At 41.6% G+C, this 19,252-nt stretch overlaps 1 protein-coding gene across 1 annotated transcript in view; it reads right to left on the minus strand.

Annotated features, from left to right (window-relative positions):
• bbox1 (butyrobetaine (gamma), 2-oxoglutarate dioxygenase (gamma-butyrobetaine hydroxylase) 1) overlaps positions 1 to 19,252 on the minus strand; it is a 236,871-nt gene that overhangs the window by 47,829 nt on the left and 169,790 nt on the right. The window contains exon 4 of the mRNA XM_078549550.1: positions 16,649 to 16,754. Coding sequence (XP_078405676.1) covers positions 16,649 to 16,754 — 106 coding nt within the window. The remainder of the gene's footprint in view (positions 1 to 16,648; positions 16,755 to 19,252) is intronic.

Here is a 19,252-nt window from a genome sequence, read left to right on the forward strand (position 1 = left end):
ATTCTCGTGAACCTCCTCTGGACCCTCTCCAGGGCCAGCACATTCTTCCTGAGATACGGGGCCCAAAATTGCTCACAATATTCTAAATGTGGCCTGACCAGAGCCTTATGAAGCCTCAGCAGCACATCCCTGCTTTTATATTCTAGTCCTCTTGAAATAAATGCCAACATTGCATTTGCCTTCCTAACTACCGACTCAACCTGCAAGTTAACTTTAAGAGAATCCTGGACTAGGACTCCCAAGTCCCTTTGCACTCCAGATTTCTGAATTCTCTCCCCATTTAGAAAATAGTCTATGCCTCTATTCTTCCTACCAAAGTGCATGACCTGACACTTCCCCACGTTGTATTCCATCTGCCACTTCTTTGCCCATTCTCCTAATCTGTCTAAATCCTTCTGCAGCCTCCCCGCCTCCTCAATACTACCTGTCCCTTCACCTATCTTTGTATCATCTGCAAACTTATCCAGGATGCCCTCGGTTCCTTCATCTAGATCATTAATGTATAAAGTGAAAAGTTGTGGTCCCAACACTGACCCCTGCGGAACTCCACTAGTCACCGGCCGCCATCCTGAGAAGGACCCCCTTATCCCCACTCTCTGCCTCCTGCCAGACAGCCAATCTTCTATCCATGCTAGTCCCAAGACTTTAGAGATTCTTTTAGAAAACGAAATTAAACCTGTATTACCAAAATAAAAGATTTCAAGCACATACATATTTCTACAAATTACTCCTATAACAACTCATAAAACCCCACCGTCACCTACCAACCAAACCCTTGTCTTTCCAGGATGTCCAGGTGAATGTGCACGTTCCCTACCTTCCTGAGAATCCCACCCACATCCACAATGACCTCCCCCACCTCCTCCTTCCTACCTCCAGGGTCCGTGTCTGTCTCCAAGTCCCCACCAACCACCCTCTCCGTCCTTTCTACTGCTACTGACGTATCCTCATCCTTCCACCCTTTCGGCTCCCTCTGCCCCCTCTCATACTCACTATTTCCTCCTACCACGCCTACTCTCAGCTCACACCCCAGGAGGCACACATTGACGCCACAGGCCCTCCCTTGTACGTTCACCTGGACATCTTCCACCCCTTACTCTCTTCTCTGCCCTTATTCCCTCCTCCACACTTAATCCCTCCTTCCCCAGACACCTTCCTCCTCGCGGACACCTTCCACCCTCCGAGCTCCTTCCCCCCCCTCCAAACCCCAACCCGCTTCCTGTCCCCATACTCCCTCCTCCTCGCTCCCAACCTCACCCGCCACCCATGTGCACCTTCCTCTCCAAGTCACACCTGGATCTTCCTCTCCCACCCCCCCACTGGTACACCTTCCTCTCCCACTCGCAGCTGGATCTTCCTCTCCAAAAGGAATATATGAATTTCACAAGTGGCTGTGATTGTCCATATTTTGTTTGAGTTTCATGACTGTCTGGAGCTGAATACTGCCAAGTCACACGATATGCTACATCCATCTTAAGCAGCTTTGGGTGTCCACTTTTAAAAATATAGAATTAAAGTTTGTGATATCTTTATGCCTGTACTGGGCATGACAAATAGCATGAATAATTAAGGCATATCTGACAATTTGGCTCTGCAGGCCACTGAGCATATATGTCATTAATCTCAGTCACAAAGTCCTTCAAAACCCTGTCTTCCTCACAAATAATTTCAGCTCCTCTTCTAGGGCTTACCTTATTCCCAGCTGACAACAGCGCACAGTCCCCCACCCACGTTCTACCAGTATGGTCTTCACCAAAAATTGCACATGTCTGCAGAACCTCCTCAGCTCTGTTTACAATGGTTTGGATAATGTAGATCCACCAATGTTATCTTCAAGTAACATAAACAGCTACAGCAACTGCATATTTGTCTATCCTCAGCCTCTGGATCCAGCTTCTGTCTTCTTCAGCCTGCCTGTACTGCACCACTGGGATCATCACCTGACCTCTGATGGCTTTGTGTCCTTTTACATGTTTCAACCAGTTTCAGTCCCCCCAGAAGTTTTGGTTTTCAATTTCAGTTTCAGTTTTAGTTTCCTTAGAAACTAGAGGGTCAGTTTCCTTTCTCAGTTTCGCTTTTCAGTTGCCCTCTTGAATTAGGGTCTGTCTCAAAAAATACAAACTTTGAGATCACAGATTTCATCATAACGTGGTGATCAATCACACTGGCAATCATTAAAGAGCTTTCAACTATCTTTCTGGCAGTGAACCTTGTAAACCAATTTTAGAGAGACATATTTAACTACAAGACTGATAATATTTAAGATGACTCAGTTGAAGTCACAACAGACTGATGCTTTTTGCTCTGTCTACATTTCTCTTCTTTGGCAGTCCTAACCCAGAACTCAGAACCATAGTGTAGTGTTGAGTGAACAACAGACTATAAATAACCTACAGAGATATAACTGGTTCTTTTTCATCTAAGTTGGGGTTCCTCAAGTAAGTATGATTAGGCCGATACTGAATCTTCTCATTGCGATTGTATTAAGGCATTCAGAGGCAAAGACAAAAGTTCTTACCACCATTACCATCAATCTTCAGTATGATCAGATTGTACAATTATGGCTCATTCTGCCAGTCATCTTCAAACAATCCTACATATCTTTTTTAAAGTCTATAATCTATTTCGAAGCTATTAATTTTTCCAAAACTAAAGGGCTTTATCACCCTTACATTCAATACTCTAGTTTTCCACCAACAATGAATTGACATGAGTCAATGTAGACTACTTTGCATTTCTTGGTAGCTATCTATCAAAGAATGTGGACATCAGTGGAAAATTTTAGAAGCATGGCAAACACTTTGGAAATGGTAAATGTCTGGCAAGTTTACAATTCTATGGTTTATAAGTATTTATTTTAAAAATTATTTTGGTGCACAAAATCTTAAGTATTTCTGCAACATTGGCTTCTGTTATTTTAGATTTTACTACTAACAATTTTCTCCCTGGAGATTTCATAACTTCATTATTTAATAAAAAAAATCACTGACCTTAAATAATAATGACCATTGCAAACAATGGATTAATTAGCCACTTTACAGGAAGTCCTTTTAAAGTAGTTTTAAGTAATGTTAGAAGTTCTACATCCATACAGAATAAATTTCACAATGCTTAGAATAAAGGAATGAAGGCTCTGAATAAAGATCAGTATTACCCATAAAATGATCTTAACTTGGTCCCAATTTAAATCTTATTCCTAACAATAGGCTTTCATTTGATCAAGTTGTGTTGTTACTAAGCATTGTTCCTCCTCTATACACCCAGGAAGCGGCTAATCAAATTGACATTGATGAGCAGTATATTGAAAAGTATATACCAAAGCAGCTGTATTGCATCAAATAAGAGAATTCTAGGGGAGGAATGCGACAACTTGTAAATTGAGATATTTCATGTACAGATCAGCTTTAGGAGCAACCTGTGAGCGAGTATGAGAAAAGCAGTGAGTGTTGTATAGAAGGATTTGGGATGTATTTGGAAAATGCTTAGTTTCCATATTGATTGGATTTTTGTGCTGGTATATGGCTACTATTGAAATGTGCACCCACAATTCAGGCTTTATTTTTAAAACAAATGATTAATAAATTGCCTATTGTGGTGTCTGCGGTCATTTGATAAATCTACTTTTTATTTACATACAAACAAGATCAACATAGGGGTGAAAGATGAAAGAAACTTACCCACGGAACCACTTAGTGACCAGAACTTGCAATTACACTGTTGTTTTTGACATAGCGAAAAACAGGATATGTTGACAGAAAAATGTGATTGAAAAGGTGTGAGAAAAAATGTGGCAAGTAGTAAGATTCGTGAATGGTAATAGTTGCCCCCTAAACAGCACTTTTTTAATATATACTTTGATTATTTTTAAGACTACCAAATATCCAGAAGCAGCAGCCCTAGATATGCTGAAGGAATTTTGGTTTAATAGAACTGCGAATTTTCACATGGTCAGATATTATGCATAGTGCTTCTCGGAGAATCAGTAGAAATAAATCTTATAATTTGTCTTTAACTAAAGCTTAACTAAAATTCTACTGATACACTGAGTGCAAGTTGTATTGTTCCTGCGTGCATATGAACATTTTTTTTGTGATTGGATCTAAAAAGGTGCAAAGCTCATGCATAAAAAGTTACCAATCTTAATGGATTTAAAATGTTCTTTTAATGCTTTTATTAATAAGTATTTAAGGCATGACATATCTTTTATAAATTTGGCACAATGCAAGTTGTGTTGTAATATTGTTTGAAAAATTACAGATTATTGGTTTTTAAAACCCCAGTCCCAATATTTTGATGATACTCCTCCAGTTTACATATTGGGTACAGTACTATGCACAGAGTGCTGCCAGCATAAACCAAAACATGTTGTATACTATTCAGTATCACAAGTGGATTGAGAATGGACGTTTTCATTAGATGGAAGGCTGGAGTTCAATGTGGAACAAGGGATGCATTAGAATTTATTTGGAGATTAAATATCAGGGGTATTTTTGTAATCTTAGGAATGCTTGTATAGATGCACAAGGACAGTACACAGTGGCAGAAAAGGTCTTTCAGGAAACTAAGGTTTTGCATACCTCTACAAATGTAAACAGCTAATATTTTTTTATTTATTTTTTAACACCTTTTTTATGACCTGTTAGATTTTACTTATTGCAACAGTTTGCCGCCAAGCTTCCTCCTCTAGCTACGAGAATGAGACTGTCTGGGCCACAAAATTCTCTGGCTGGTGTCATTGGCGCTCTATAATAGACAAGTTATTTTTGAGGGGTAGCTAGGTGTCTGACAAGTGTGGAAACCATGGAGAAATCGGCAATTAAAGTTTCCATTTGCCTGACTCATCTCATGGAACACAACCTACTTGCCTAAGCTGAAAAAACAAAGGTGCAGGTTAGGAAGACCTGAGGCAGGAGTTTAACCTACTACTGCTGAAATGGCCAGCTCGGATCACTCTACCCATTGGAGAATTGGCTTTCATGGCCATCTCAGGCTGAATAGGATGAATGCCAGTCCTATGTCAACAATGTTCTTCCAGGTCTCATTAATGAGCGAGGCTTGTAGATCAATCACCAACTGGTGTGTCTTGCAGCTTTGATTGGTTCAGGTATCTAATTAGCAAGATTGCTATTGAGGATGGACTCATTTTTGATCTTCTATTGCCAAGCATGTCATCTTGTAAGCATCTCATGCCAAATAGACGTTGTTTAGCTTCTTTTTTCCAAAGATGAAAAACTGAGTTTCTCAGGCAACTGCTTGTCTATCTACAAGCCTGTTAAGCATGCACCGAGCCCTGGATGTAGGCTTCTCTGGCAAGGCCAGCATTTGGTGCTGATCCCTACTTGCCCTTGAACTGAATGGGCCATTTCAGAGGGCAGTTAAAAGTCAATCACATGGAGGCCAGACCGGTTAAGGACAACAGATTTAATTCCCTAAAGAATATTAGTGAACAAGATGAACAATCAAATGATAGTTTCATGGGGGAGAATTTTCCCCCCGTCTGGGGGGTTGTGCAGGGGCAGGCGCGAACCCGATCAGCACCCCCCGATCGGGGCCGTGCCGCCATTTTACGTGGGCGGGCCATTTAAGGCCTGCCCAGCGTGACACGGGCCTGGAAGCACTGAGCGCTCCCTGTACGGGTGGGCTTCCCTGAGTCGGAGCCTGCGCTCTTCCGTGCTCATGCGCGAAAGAGCGCAGAAAACTCCCTGAGGCACAGAGACGCCTCAGGGAGATTAATTTAAGGTTTAAAAATTTAAATAAAGAAAACAAGATATTTTAAGACTTGTCCCCTCATGTGACAGTGTCACATGAGCTGGGACATGTCAAGGAACATTAATGAGAACATTTATTTAATTTACAAAGCCTTCATGAAACGTCATCCTGCCGGTGGATGGGGTTCCATGAAAAATGCAAAGGCCGCCTGGGCTCTTTGCCTGCCCGACAACCTTAAGGTTGGACGGGCAGCTCAGTTAATAACTTTAATTGATATTTAAATGGCCTTAATAGGTCTTTGACAGTTTGGACTGAAAATCTAAATGATGCGCGGTGAGGTCGGGACGCCCGCCTGACATCACTGTGCATCCTTTCACGCGTTGGTGAGCGGGTCCCACCCCCGCTCGCCGACCCAAAAATTCTGCCCATGGTTGCAGACACTGCAGAACATCAGGGTGGGGAAGAGTTACCTGAACACTTTGATCCAGGAGGCAGTCACACCCTTTAGGTTATGTAGTGGAACAGTTCTAGTTAGTGGGAATGGGACGAGGGTGCCAGTAAGGCAGGTGCTGGAGAAGCCTTGGCTTTTGCCCTTATCCAACAGGTATGAGGTTCTTGCTGCCTGTGTGGATGAGAGCAAAGCCTGCAGAGAGAATGAGAAAATTGTCCATGACATCACGGAACAGGAAGCTGTTCAAGTGGAGGAAGTGAACAGGAATGTAGTAGTGGTGGTGAGGAGACAGTATACTGTTCTTTGCAGTTGCAAATGGGAGTTGTGGGGGTAATCCTGATAATAAACAATGAATTAGGACATAGCAAGGAAGGATCTTGGTTCAGAAGAGTAGAAAGTAGAATCATTATGGGTGGAGATAAGAAATAAGAAACTAGGGTCAGCTGCTAGGAATAATTTATAGGCCCCTTAACAGTAGCCGTACTGTTGCACAGAGTATCAATCAAGAAATAAGAAGAGTTTATAATAAAGGAAATGAAATAATCATGGATGACTTTTAATCTTATAGATTGGACAAATCAAGTTGGCAAATGTAGTTTGCAGGATGAGTTGACAGAATGTATTCGAGGCAGTTTCCTAGAACAGAAGGTCATGGAACTGACCAGGAAAGAGGCTATTTTAGATCTTGTTTTGTGTAATGAAGCTGGGTTAATTAATAATATCAGTAAGAGATCCTTTGGGAATGACTGATCATAATATTATAGAATTTTACATTAAGATGAAAGTGATATATAAACTGCAAAGCCAGATTATTAAATGTACATAAAGCCAATTAGCTAGATATGAGAGAGTTGGCTAAGGTGGATTGGGAAATTAGGTTAAAAGGTATGATGGTAAATGAACAATGGTAAATATTTGAACATGCAAACATACATAAAAACATATGGGCCAGGATTTTCCCTTCAGCATGCGGGAGCGGTCCCTGCACGCCGTGTAAAGTGACACGCGGTGGCGTCGGGCATGCGTCCCAACGTCACCATGTGTCATTCTGATCTTCCATTTGGCGGGCGCGCACTGGAGTCAGCTGTGTGACCGCTGAACTGTCAAAGGCCTGTTAAGGCCATTAATCAACCAATTAAACAAATTGACAGGGCTGCTCGTCCAACCTTAAGGTTGGCAGGCAGGCGAAGAGACCAAGCGGCCTTCGCATTTTGCATGAAGCCTCATTCATGGGTGGGATGAGGTTTCATGAAGGTTTTATTAATTAAATTAAAAAATTTATGAAAATTCATAAACATGTCCCAGCTCATGTGACACTGTCACGTTAGGGGACATGTCTGAATAATTTTAACTTTTCTTTTTTCCCCAACTTTACAACTGCACTTAATCTCCGTGCCTCAGGGAGATATCTGTGCTCTTTTGCGCACATGCGCGAAAGAGCGCAGGCCCCAACTCTCCCTCCTCCCCCCGCCTGCACAGGTAGCGCAGAGCGCTACCGGGCACGTGTCACGCTGGGCGGACCTTAATTGGCCCGCCCACATAAAATGGTGACGCACAGCTGATCGCAGGCAACGATTGGCTCTGCGCTCGCTCCCGATCAGCCCGCCCAATGGGGAGAAAATTCTCCCCATGAATTAGGAGTAGGCCACTCGGCTCCTCGAGCCTGCTCCGCCATTCAATAAAATCATGGCTGATCTGATTTTAACCTCAACTCTACATTCCTGCCTTATCTCGATAACTTTTCAACAGCTTGCTAACCTCTGCCTTAAAGATATTCAAAGATTCTGCCTCAACCACCTTTTGAGGAAGAGAATTCCAAAGTTTCACAACCTTCTAAGAGAAAAAATATTTCTTCATCTCTGTCTTAAATGGGCAACCCCTCTTTTTAAACAATAGCTCCTAGTTCTAGATTCTCCCACAAGAGGAAACATCCTTTCCACATCAACCCTGTCAAGGCCCCTCAGGATCTTATATATTTCAATCAAGTTGCCTCTTACTCTTCCATACTCTAGCGGATACAAGCCTAGCTTGTCCAGCCTTTCCTCATAAGACAAAACATCCAGTCCAGGTATTAATCTAGTAAACCTTCCCTGAACTGCTTCCTACATGTTTACATCTTTCCTTAAATAAGGAGACCAATACTGGACACAATACTGTACTGTACACTGTACTCCAGATAAGGGCTCACCAATGCCCTGTCTGACTGAAGCATAAACTACCTACTCTTGTATTCAATCCCCCTTGCAATAAACAATAACATTCTATTAGCTTTGCTAATTACTTGCTCCGCCTGCATACTAACCTTTTGCAATTCATGCACTAGGACACACAGATCCCTCTGCATCTCAGAGCTCTGCAATCTCTCACCATTTAGATAATATTTATTTTTTAATGGTCCTGCCAAAACGGACAACTTCACATCTTCCCACATTATACTCCATTTACCAGATTTTTGCCCGCTCACCTAACCTATCTATATCCTTTTGTAGCCTCCTAATGTCCTCTTCACAACTTACTTTCCTACCTATCTTTGTGTCATCAGCAAATTTAGTAATCATACCATTGGTCCCTAATCATTTATATAAATTGTAAAGAGTTGAGGCCCCAGCACTGATCCCTGTAGCACACCACTCATCACATCCTGCTAACCAGAAAATAACCCATTTATGCTTACTTTCTGTTTCCTGTTAGCTAGCCAATCTTCTAGCCATGCAAATATGTTATCCCCTACACCATGAGCTTTTATTTTCAGCAATAACCTTTGATGTGGCATCTTATCAAATGCCTTCTGGAAATCGAAGTACAGTACATTCACTGCTTCCCCTTTATCCATAGCACATGTTACTTCTTCAAAGTACTCCAATGAATTGGTTAAACATTATTTCCCTTTCACAAAACCATGTTGATTCTGACTGATTACCTTTGCAGAAATATTTCATTAAAAAGAGCCCACTATGACTATTTGAAGAGGTTATGGATTAGATTTAAAAAAGAGGCTTACAATATTGCCAAGAAGAGTATTACCAGTGAGAATTGGGGGAGTATTACATTGTAACATTTGCTTAGGAAACAGTGACTGTTTGTGTAAAGTAGACAAAGTTTGAAGTCCCAGTTAACCACTAAGGGAATAAAGCCACAAGATTCCATGGTTTTAAACCAACAAAATAAATGTTGGTTTTGCTGAAAAAAAAGACACATTCTGTCTAGGCTTTTCACCTTACACTCATCAGAACAGATTCACAAGAATACCCATTGTAAAGGGAACAACAATTTATACTGTATGAGAAGGGAGTGCTGATTGGTTGGCAAGTGGACTCTGATTGTTGAACAGTTGCCATGGAGGGTGCACCAGGGAACAGTTAACTGCCAAGCTTTTGTTTAAGTTCAAACCAGGCAAGTCAACTCTGATTGGTCAAGGCATGGCCACAGGGAATGAACCAGGGAATGGCTGCCTTCCAAGTGTTTGTTTAGATGAAAAGGCGCAATGCGTGGATTTGCTCTTTCTGTCTGCAAAGGATAGGTCCCTGTGTGTGTATTAGCTTCTAGCACACACTAGTGAGCCACACTGTGAGCCTGATTGATAATATTAAATTGGTTGTCAGTGTAATTCTTAGCATAAACGGGGGCTGCTTTGTCCTGGATGGGGTTGAGCTTCTTGAGTATTATTGGAACTGCACTCATCTAGGCAAATGGAGAGTATTTATGACGCTCCTTACTTGTGCTTTGTAGATGGTGGACAGACTTTGGGGAGTGAGTTACTCTCCACAGAATTTCCAGCCTCTGACCTTGTAGTCAAAGTATTTATATGGCCGATCCAGTTCAGTGTTTGATCAATGGTAACCCCCAGGACGTTGATAGTAGGGGATTCAGTGATGGTAATGCCATTGAATGTCAAAGGGAGATGGTTAGATTCTCTCTTGTTGGAGATGGTCATTGCCTGCATTTGTGTGGTATGAATGTTACTTTCCACTTATTAGCCCAAGCCTGAATATTGTCCAGGTCTTGCTGCATATGGACACAGATTGCAACCCTCGGTATTACAGAATGGCTCCCACGGCTTTTCTGAGCCTTAACTGCCTGGAACCTGCTAACAGTGGCACCTTTTCAGTACGTAGGCTCTTCCTCTGCTGCAGAACACTCAGAAAAATTGAAACCAGAGAATCTTCTTAAGCTTCACCCATCTCCATAACGACGTAGCCTTTCAGGGTTCACTGAATGCTTTTAAACTAATTTAGCTCTTACACTCAAAACCAAACATCTCTCTGGACTGCACTTCTTTGCAAGAAATGTAGACATCATGTCTCCAGCTCTTCAGCTAAGTAAGCCCACCTGTTTTTTTATGGCTCTTATCTTTCTAGCTGTTAGCAGCTTAAGTCAACATGACCCTAACCTTTTAAGTGTAATAGACTCCAAGCTGCTTTAGTTGCATTTATCCCATTTTCTGCAGTTAAACTTTAATCTTCCCAGAATTAAATATTACCTCAAAAATATTAATATGAACCATGAACTAGATACTCATCACAACATAGCCAAACAAGTTGCAATGTAGAAGTCAGGCTAAAGGCAATGGCCTTCCTGGTAGGGGATTGGGCCAAGCCAATGGCCTGTCTCAGTAAAAATGGAATTGATTCCATGTTGAAAGATGACAATTAAAGCAGAAGCAGAATCCATTACAGTCTTGCAAAAGATATGCATCAACTATGGGAGAACCAAGGTCTGTTGGACCCAAGGCATGAAGATACTCCTGTGCAGTCAAGATTCTTGCTATAGACAAAGAAAACTCTACATGCATTAATCCATTCCACCGCTTGACACAATGAGGCATTGTTCCACAGGCACCAGAAAAATTGGCAATTTGACAAATGCATGTGGAGATTCTATAAACCTAACCTAAATGATATCTCATTTGCTCCTACTTCCAACTGTTGGCTTTGGCTCTATAGTGGTGCTCTAAGAGCCTTGAGTTAGCATGTAAACTTGGCTGATACTTCAGAACAATACATGGGAGTCCTGCACTGTTTAAGGTGCTGTTTAAGGTGAAATTATAAACTGAGGCCCTATCTGACTTCTCGGGTGGATATAAAAGATCCTATGATACTATTCTAACAAGAGTAAGATTCTCTCAGTATGCGAGTCAGTAATTCTAAAATTGATGAATTGATCATTTACCTCATTGCTGTTTGCGGGACTGAAGCTGTGTGTAAAACTGCTATATTTGCCTACATAACAATGGTGACTACACATCAAAGGTACTTCATTAGCTTTGAAATAATTTGGGTTGCCCTCTGAACCTGAAAGCTGCTATGTACAATTTACTGAGGCATCTGTTTGAAACAACCAAAAACAACAAAGAACAAAGTGAAAACCCGAATACTAGAACCAGATAGCACTAAACTCTGGTAGGAGTGTTGTCCTTAATACAAACATAGCATTACCAACTTCACATTTCAAAAGGCATCCAGGTACATTTTTGTATACTTGCAAGCATATTCCTCCTCCTCCTTAAGGTACCATGTCCTAACACAACATTGGCCACCACAGACTCCATCAGATTGGTCCATGATTATGCTTGGCAAAGTACTGCAGTGGTTTGCTGTTGCCTTCTGCAGTATGGCTGACCAAAACTCTCCCGCTCTTATCACCTGCCATCAGGCATATTGGAAGGATTTACATGCTGATAATCAACCTGTTTGGCCATATTATGAATGCATCTTCCATAGCCAACAAGTCCTGAAGTGGGACTTGAACCTACATCTTCTGCCCCAGAGGTAGGGGTGTTACCACTACATCACAAGACCACCTGCAAGCACATTAGTTTTCTTTTATCAATGATTTCTATATAAAAGGGAAACAAAGGGCAGTAGACAAAGGGTTTTAGAAAACGTATTGAAATTTTTTAGCAGATCATCAGCACTATGATTTCACATAGTTTAAAAGAAGTAATGAATATTGTATGAATGAGATAAAATCTATCTATTCTGTCCTGTGCGACATTAAGCCTGGCAACATCCTGGCTGGAGTGCTAAAGACAAATGCTCCAGATCTGCTCGTGCCTCTAGTCTAGATGTTTCAGTACAGCCACAACATTGGCATCTACCTGACAAAGTGGAAATTATCTACAAGCTTTCTCTCCAAGAAAAGCAGGACAAATCCAATTCGGCTAATTACAGCTGCATCAATCTAGTGTCAGTCATCGGTATAGTGATGGAAGGTGTCATTGATAATGCTGTCAAGCATCCCTTACTCAATATGGGTTCTGCCAGGGTCACTCACCCCCAGACCTTATCAGAGCCTTGGTCCAAACATGGACAAAAGGACTCAATTCCAGAGGTGAGGTGAGAGCGAGTGCCCTTGACATCAAGACAGTATTTGATTGAGTGTGGCATCTGGCAGCCCTCAGAAAACTGAAGTCAATGGGAATAAGGTGGAACCCTCCTAACCTTGGAGTCCTTCCTAACACAAAGGAAGATGGTTCTGTTTGTTGGAGGCCAATCATCTGTCTCAGGACATTGCTGCAGGAGTTCCTCATTAATTGTCCTAGATCTGACCATCTTCACCTGCTTCATCAATGACCTTCCCTCCATCATGAGGTCAGAAGTGGTGATAATTGTTGATTGCACAGTATTCAGTGTTAAGCTCTTGAAGATTCAGTTTGTGAGGGGACTAAGACCTCTCCCTGTATATTTTTAATAAAATAGATGTAGATATCTTTATGGCTATCCGTAAAATTTTAAAAACTGGACAAAAGCCTTTTAAAGTGGCTGAATCTATGTCTATCTATGACCCCTGAACAAAAGGAGCTGTCTGGCAGTTTCAACGAAACTTACACCTTGTTATCTCTGAAGAGACACTGGTGACACTTAGTGGGCTGCACAGACCAAATTCAAAGAGAGCTATACAAAGGCCATTTGCATTTCATAACCCAGGTTGGCCAACTGGAGTCTAATCATCTGCCATTTTACCATCTAACTAGCTGCAGCACAGAAAGGGGTTCTGCCCATGCTGAGTACCTGGCCCCCAACCATACTGCTACCACTGGGAATTCTGTACCATCACCTGCAAGACTGATTCATCTCTGCATGCCCATCTCATCGTGCAAAGTCAACACCACCAGAAAAGTGAATTATACAGCATCAGTTTTCAACATCCCAGCCTCCATGAAGGAATAGACCATTGGACTTTGATTCTGGACTCTGGGCCCACGTGAAACAATATTTCTTTTCTCTGTGGTCTCTGCAGTGTAAATCTTTCTTTTATCTATCCTTTTTTACTGTATGAGTGCAAAGGAGGCAACATTGCTACCCTCCTTCCACGTTTGAGTGTGTGCAAATAAACTAACCCTTTGAGTTCATCCTGTATCAAGTTTGCTGTGGGGCTATTAATAGAAAATTAGATCACACCAAAACTGAGGAGTTGGAAAATACTCCACTGCTTACAAAGGGGGAAGCAAATCAAAAACACCTTTCTGTTTATGGACAGGTGGTGAGAGAAGAAATTAGTGCGGTTTAAATTAACCCCCCTCGTGTCCGTAAGAAGTTCAATTTCTAATTCTTCAGGTAACGAAGCAGCCCATGAGCAAGACCAGGGCAACATCCAGGAATGGGCAGGTAGATAGCAGGTATCATTCATGCTGCACAAGTTGCAGACAGTGACCATCTCCTGTCGACATTCAATGGCATTACCATCGTCAAATCCCTCACAATCAATGTCCTGGGGCTCACGACTGCCAAACATTTAACTGGGTCAGCCATATAAATACTGTGGCTACCAGAGCTGGTCAGCGGTTGGGAATTATGCAATGAGTGATTCACCCTCTGACTCCCTAAAACCTTTCCATCACTGACAGGCATAAGTCAGGAATGTGGTGGAATGCTTCCACTTGTCTGAATGAGTGAAGCTCCAACAACACTGAAGAAGCTCAATACAAATCCAGGACAAAATAGCCCGCTTGTTCGGCATCCCATCCACCCTCTTAAAGATTCACTCCTTCCAATACCAGCGCAAACAATGCTGCAGTGTGTACCATCTACAAAATCCAGTACAGCAGCTCACCAAGGCTTCTTTGACAGCATCCCCAAAACGCTTTGTAATATCTGCCACCCAGAGAGACGAGGGCAACTGATGCAAAGAAATGCCACCACTTCCATGCTCCTCTTTAAGCCACATAACTACCTAACAACACTGTGTGAGTAGCTTCACCACATGGACTGCAGCGGTTCAAGAAGGTAGCTCACCACCACCTGCTTATGGGAAATTAGGGATAGACAATAAATGCTGGTCCTGGCAGTGAAACTCACATGTCTTGTTTCTTTTAATTCATTCCTGAGTAGGGAAAAATAGGAACCTCTACATAGCCTTTTGACTGATTTGCATAAATGTGGGCTAGAAAACACTTCGACCTGTATTCTAGAGAGCTTCAGCACAACTTTCATTATGATGTGCTTTTTGGCTATACTCTAAATATCTCACTACAACAAAAATGTAGAGAAATCAAGACCAGCACATATGTTTCAATAGGTAACAAGCACTCTCTGCTACAGTCTTTGGGGATTCCAGCCATCGCATATTCCCAGTAGCCAGCATTATATCACAAGAAACACAAATATTTTATCTTTCTTTCTTTCCCCTTCTCCTCCTTCCACCATCAAATCCATTGAAATAGCACATTTGATCATCAGCAGTCATAGGACCATCTGGGAAAACATGTAACAAAGTCCCACATTAGACTGTCAGGGATTAGGTGCATACTCCTTCATCTCCCACAACCACAATGCCATTTTATTAAAATAATAAAACTGATTTTTGCTGTGATAGCAGATGTATTAAATCACAAGGTTTGAAAGGGCATTGCTAATGCACAGAGGGGTTCTTTGAATTAAATAGATGAGTGTTGTTGAAGCTACTTTGATCAAAATTGTAAATTCAGGTCTTCTTCAATCCACCCTATGATAGCCAAGCTTTAGCTCAAAAGTGTCCATCACAGGAACTGAAACATATTGAATAATGATACCACAATATGATGGAAGACAAAAGATTGTATTTAACTGAATATTTGAAAAAAACTTGCCGTTTGCCAAAAAATGTGTTAGAATGTCTAATTGATCATTTTTTTGCAATTGATTTAAAAACAGCTTCTCAGCAATCAATATTTCTCTCCTCTTTTTTCCCCTTCTCTTTCTCTCCTTTTATACTGCTGTTATTCTGTAATCTAATTAGAAAGACTGAAGAAAGATTTTTGTGCTTCAGGATATTCCAAAGCCAATGAAGTACTTTTGAAGTGTAGTCATTACTGTAATGTAGGAAACATGGCAGCCAATTTGTGCATTGCAAGCTCCCTCCATTTGCATTGTGATAATGACCTTTTAGTGATGTTGACTGAAGGATAAATACTGGCCAGGACATGAACAATAACTCCCATGTTCTTCTTCAGAACTGTTCTGTGGGTTTTTTTTTACGTCACCTTAGAGATCTGACATTACTGACATAGGGGCATCAATTTAACATCTCATCTAAAAGATGGCACGTCTGACAGTGCAGCATTTCCTCAGTAGTACACTGGAGTGTCAGCCTTGTTTTTGTGCTTAAATCCTTGGGTTGGGACTTAAACTCACAACCTTCTGACTCAGTTGAGTATGCAACCAACAGAGCCACAGCTGACATATGTATGAGAGCCAGTGAAGGGATTACAGTTTCCTGAGGATCAAGTAAATTGCCTAAATTTCTATGACTTTTCTCATTACTGAAAATTTAAAAAAATAGAAAATTGGCTGAGTTGAAATGGATTAATATGCAAAGAATTCTCCATAATTTTTATGAAGTGGTCCTATCTTCCATATTACCTGAAGTGCAAATCCAAATATTTTGGCCTGTCTTCTTGGATATTTATCAGCCGCAGGACTGAAATTTTCATCTGTGTTCCTGTTAGCTTCCAAGAGTTTAACAATTTTCTCTGTGTTTTTATTTAATGTATCTGAGACAGCATAGTCAAATAAAATCTCTATTCAAATATGGCCTTCGGTCCTCAGAGGTGAAGGATAATGTTACATCACTCTCTTAAACGATCACAATCACTTAACTTCTGATCATTGTTGTACCTGCTTTGCTGTACAACATTGTTACTTGCCAGTGAAAATACCAGACTGTCCCTGCACTCCTGTAACAACTCTCTTCCTCTCTTCTCCAAGAGTACTTAAGGCATAAAAGAAATGCCCAGTATCTCAGTGCATTGTTACAAAGATGACTACACCTTGGTTATTTCTAAAAATTATGATCTTTGTGTCAGAGAGGATCCGTGATCTACAAAACAGTCAAGTTAGACAATGCTGTGTAAGCAACAGTGGACAAATGTTTCCAATAAAACAAAACGTGGACTTGTATTATATTGTATATAAACTGATTATATATTTCGCTTTGCTTTTTATTTTATTTTCTCATTAATTGTTGTAAAAAGTAGTTCAATGGGTATTAGGCAACAGCAAGCAGTCTTACCCCAGGGGGATGGTGCAGTGCTGGGTAGTCAGTATGCAGGCTCAGTTTCCCAGTTGTGTAAGCTACATTGTTAGCATCAGTCTTATCTTCCACTTGCCAGGTAAGCCTTTTAAAAAGAAGACAGGCAGATAAAATGAAGTTTAGCCATAACATGTTCTTGCGAAATTAACTCTCTGAAATGTAGTGTTACTTAATTTGGTCAAAAACAATAAGATTGAAATTGTATACTATGTTCCTACTATGTAGAAATACATTGGCATTGTGTAAACTGTTAAAGTGCATTTAATAATGCCAACAATCATCTTCATAAATTAATGTATTTCTGTCAATAGCATATGAATTCATGGGCAGATTTTCCCTCCCTCAGGGGGGGAATGTCAGGATTAGGCGCGCCACGGGTCGGCACCTCCGATCGGGGGCGCACCACCATTTAACGTGGGCGGGCCAATTAAAGCAAGCCCAGCATGATGTCCATCAGGAAGTGCTATGTGCTCCCTGTGCGGGCGGGGGGAGGATTCCCTAAGCCGAGAGTGCGCTCTTTCGCGCGCACACTCATCTCCCTGAGGCTAAATGCTGCCTCAGGGAGATCGGTGCCAAATTCAAAAATGTTAAATATAGAAAAGTAAAATTTCCCTGACACTGTCACATGAGTTGGGACATGTCAATCACTTTTAATTAAACTTTTATTAAATTTTTAAAAACCTATATGAAACCTCATCCTGCCCATGGATGAGGTTTCATGCTTTTCCTGAAGCCTGCCCAGCAGGTCTTTTAACGAGTTCAATTACTTTTTAAATGGCCTCAATTGGCCGTTGACAGGTCGGTGGGCACACAGCTGATTCGGCTGCGCCCCCGCCGACCTGAAAATTGAAATGACGCAGGGTGGTGTCGGGAGTTCCGCCCAACATCATCCCGTGTCATTTTATGCATCGGCGAGCGGGCCCCGCCCTCCCAAGCGGGCCCCACCCTCCCCTCTCCGACCTCAATATCCTGCCCCATAACTACTTACTCCTGGGCCCAGGTATTATTGAAAAGGAGACCACGTCATTTAGGACTAGGTGCCTATTTGTTTAATTAATAGTTTTGCAATTTTTCAACACTACTGAAGTTTATATTTCTTGAAATTGTTAACAAAAATATTGGGCCAGAATTTACTGTAAAAATAAGTGATACGAACAGCATTCATTTTTATTTATGCATAAATTGGACAGCAACATCACGAGCGCAGATGTGCTGTTAAGCATGAAAATCTGAAAATTGCTATCCAAGATGGGTAGAGTTTGTCTCACTACCTGGCTCTCCATTCAAATATGCTGAACGGCATGAAATTTCTTCATGGTAGAAATGGACTAAACTCGCCAACGAATGTTAGACGTTGTCCATTTCAGTCTAAGCAACTTTTGTAATGGTATAATAAGTCTTAATTACTTCCAATCGTCGCTGTGGCATTGAAAATTAACTTTTACAAGTATGGACCCTCATTGTTTCAGACTTTAATTAATGTTGGGAGATTTAAAAATTTTAAATTACATTTTTTAAAACATTTTCTTTTACTTTTCCTCTCTCTCAAACCAATCTTTCCCTCTTTATTTTGCTTTCTGTTTCGGACTTGACATTGGTTTCACTATTCTAATGCATCCTAGTTTTGACTGTTCATTAGCAATTCTTTTTTTTTTGCATAAGAGGACACACAGTTGCCTGCTCCATTCACACAGGTCCCAGATGCTATGTACAGGGCGCCATGCTATTTGAATCTCAAACTTGCAGAAACTTCAGACGGAATTTAATGATTCCGCCAGAGGCAAGTATGGAGGAGGGGTGGTTGTCATTTGATCGGGCGAGATGGTGTGGGGTTGGGAACCTGCCATCTCCCTGCCTCTGCCCAACTAAGCCAGGCGCGGGGACAGCTCCAGGATGGCCTTCCTGCCCAGATGTCAATTGAAGTCCTTAGCTGGGCAATTAAAGCAAAGCTGTCAGGTTTGCTTGCGACCTAGTGCATGGCGGGGCGGGGGGGGTGTAGTCTCTGGTTCGAAGGCATTCAGTGCCTGATCAAGGGACCTGACATCTTGGGAAGATATTAATGGTGGCAGCCACCATTCCCTTTGACACTACCGGTAATCGAGAGCTGCTGGCCTCTGATTCGCTGGCAGTTCTCAGGGGAGGAATTTCCACCCTACTGGGGGCAGTCCTGGAATTAAATGTCCCACATGAAGCCGGGAGGCCTGGCGGCACGGTTCCCACTGCCAATCCATGACTTAACTCCCTCAGGGTTCCCAGAGATCTGGTCAGCAGGGGTGCTATCAGTTTTGGTGGCAGATGTCAGGCCCATCCACAGTCCTCATTAAATTCCACCCTTCCAGTGCAAAAGGTTATAAATGGGCAAATCTAACAAACAGCCAGTGCCATTCATTCAGTAGCCACTATAACATGAAAAATAACTTGTACCACTTCTCACATATTAAAATAGAACTACGGTTAATTCTGCCCCACTATTTAATATTCCATAGCCTTGTGTTTTCATGCTGGTCTGTATTTGCCTTTTCCATAAATGTGGGTAATTCAAGGAAATCTAAAGTGTTTAATTAAAAGTACTACCTATTTTCA

The sequence above is a fragment of the Cetorhinus maximus genome, chromosome 9 (genome assembly GCF_964194155.1).
Source record: "Cetorhinus maximus chromosome 9, sCetMax3.hap1.1, whole genome shotgun sequence".
Lineage (NCBI taxonomy): Eukaryota > Metazoa > Chordata > Chondrichthyes > Lamniformes > Cetorhinidae > Cetorhinus > Cetorhinus maximus.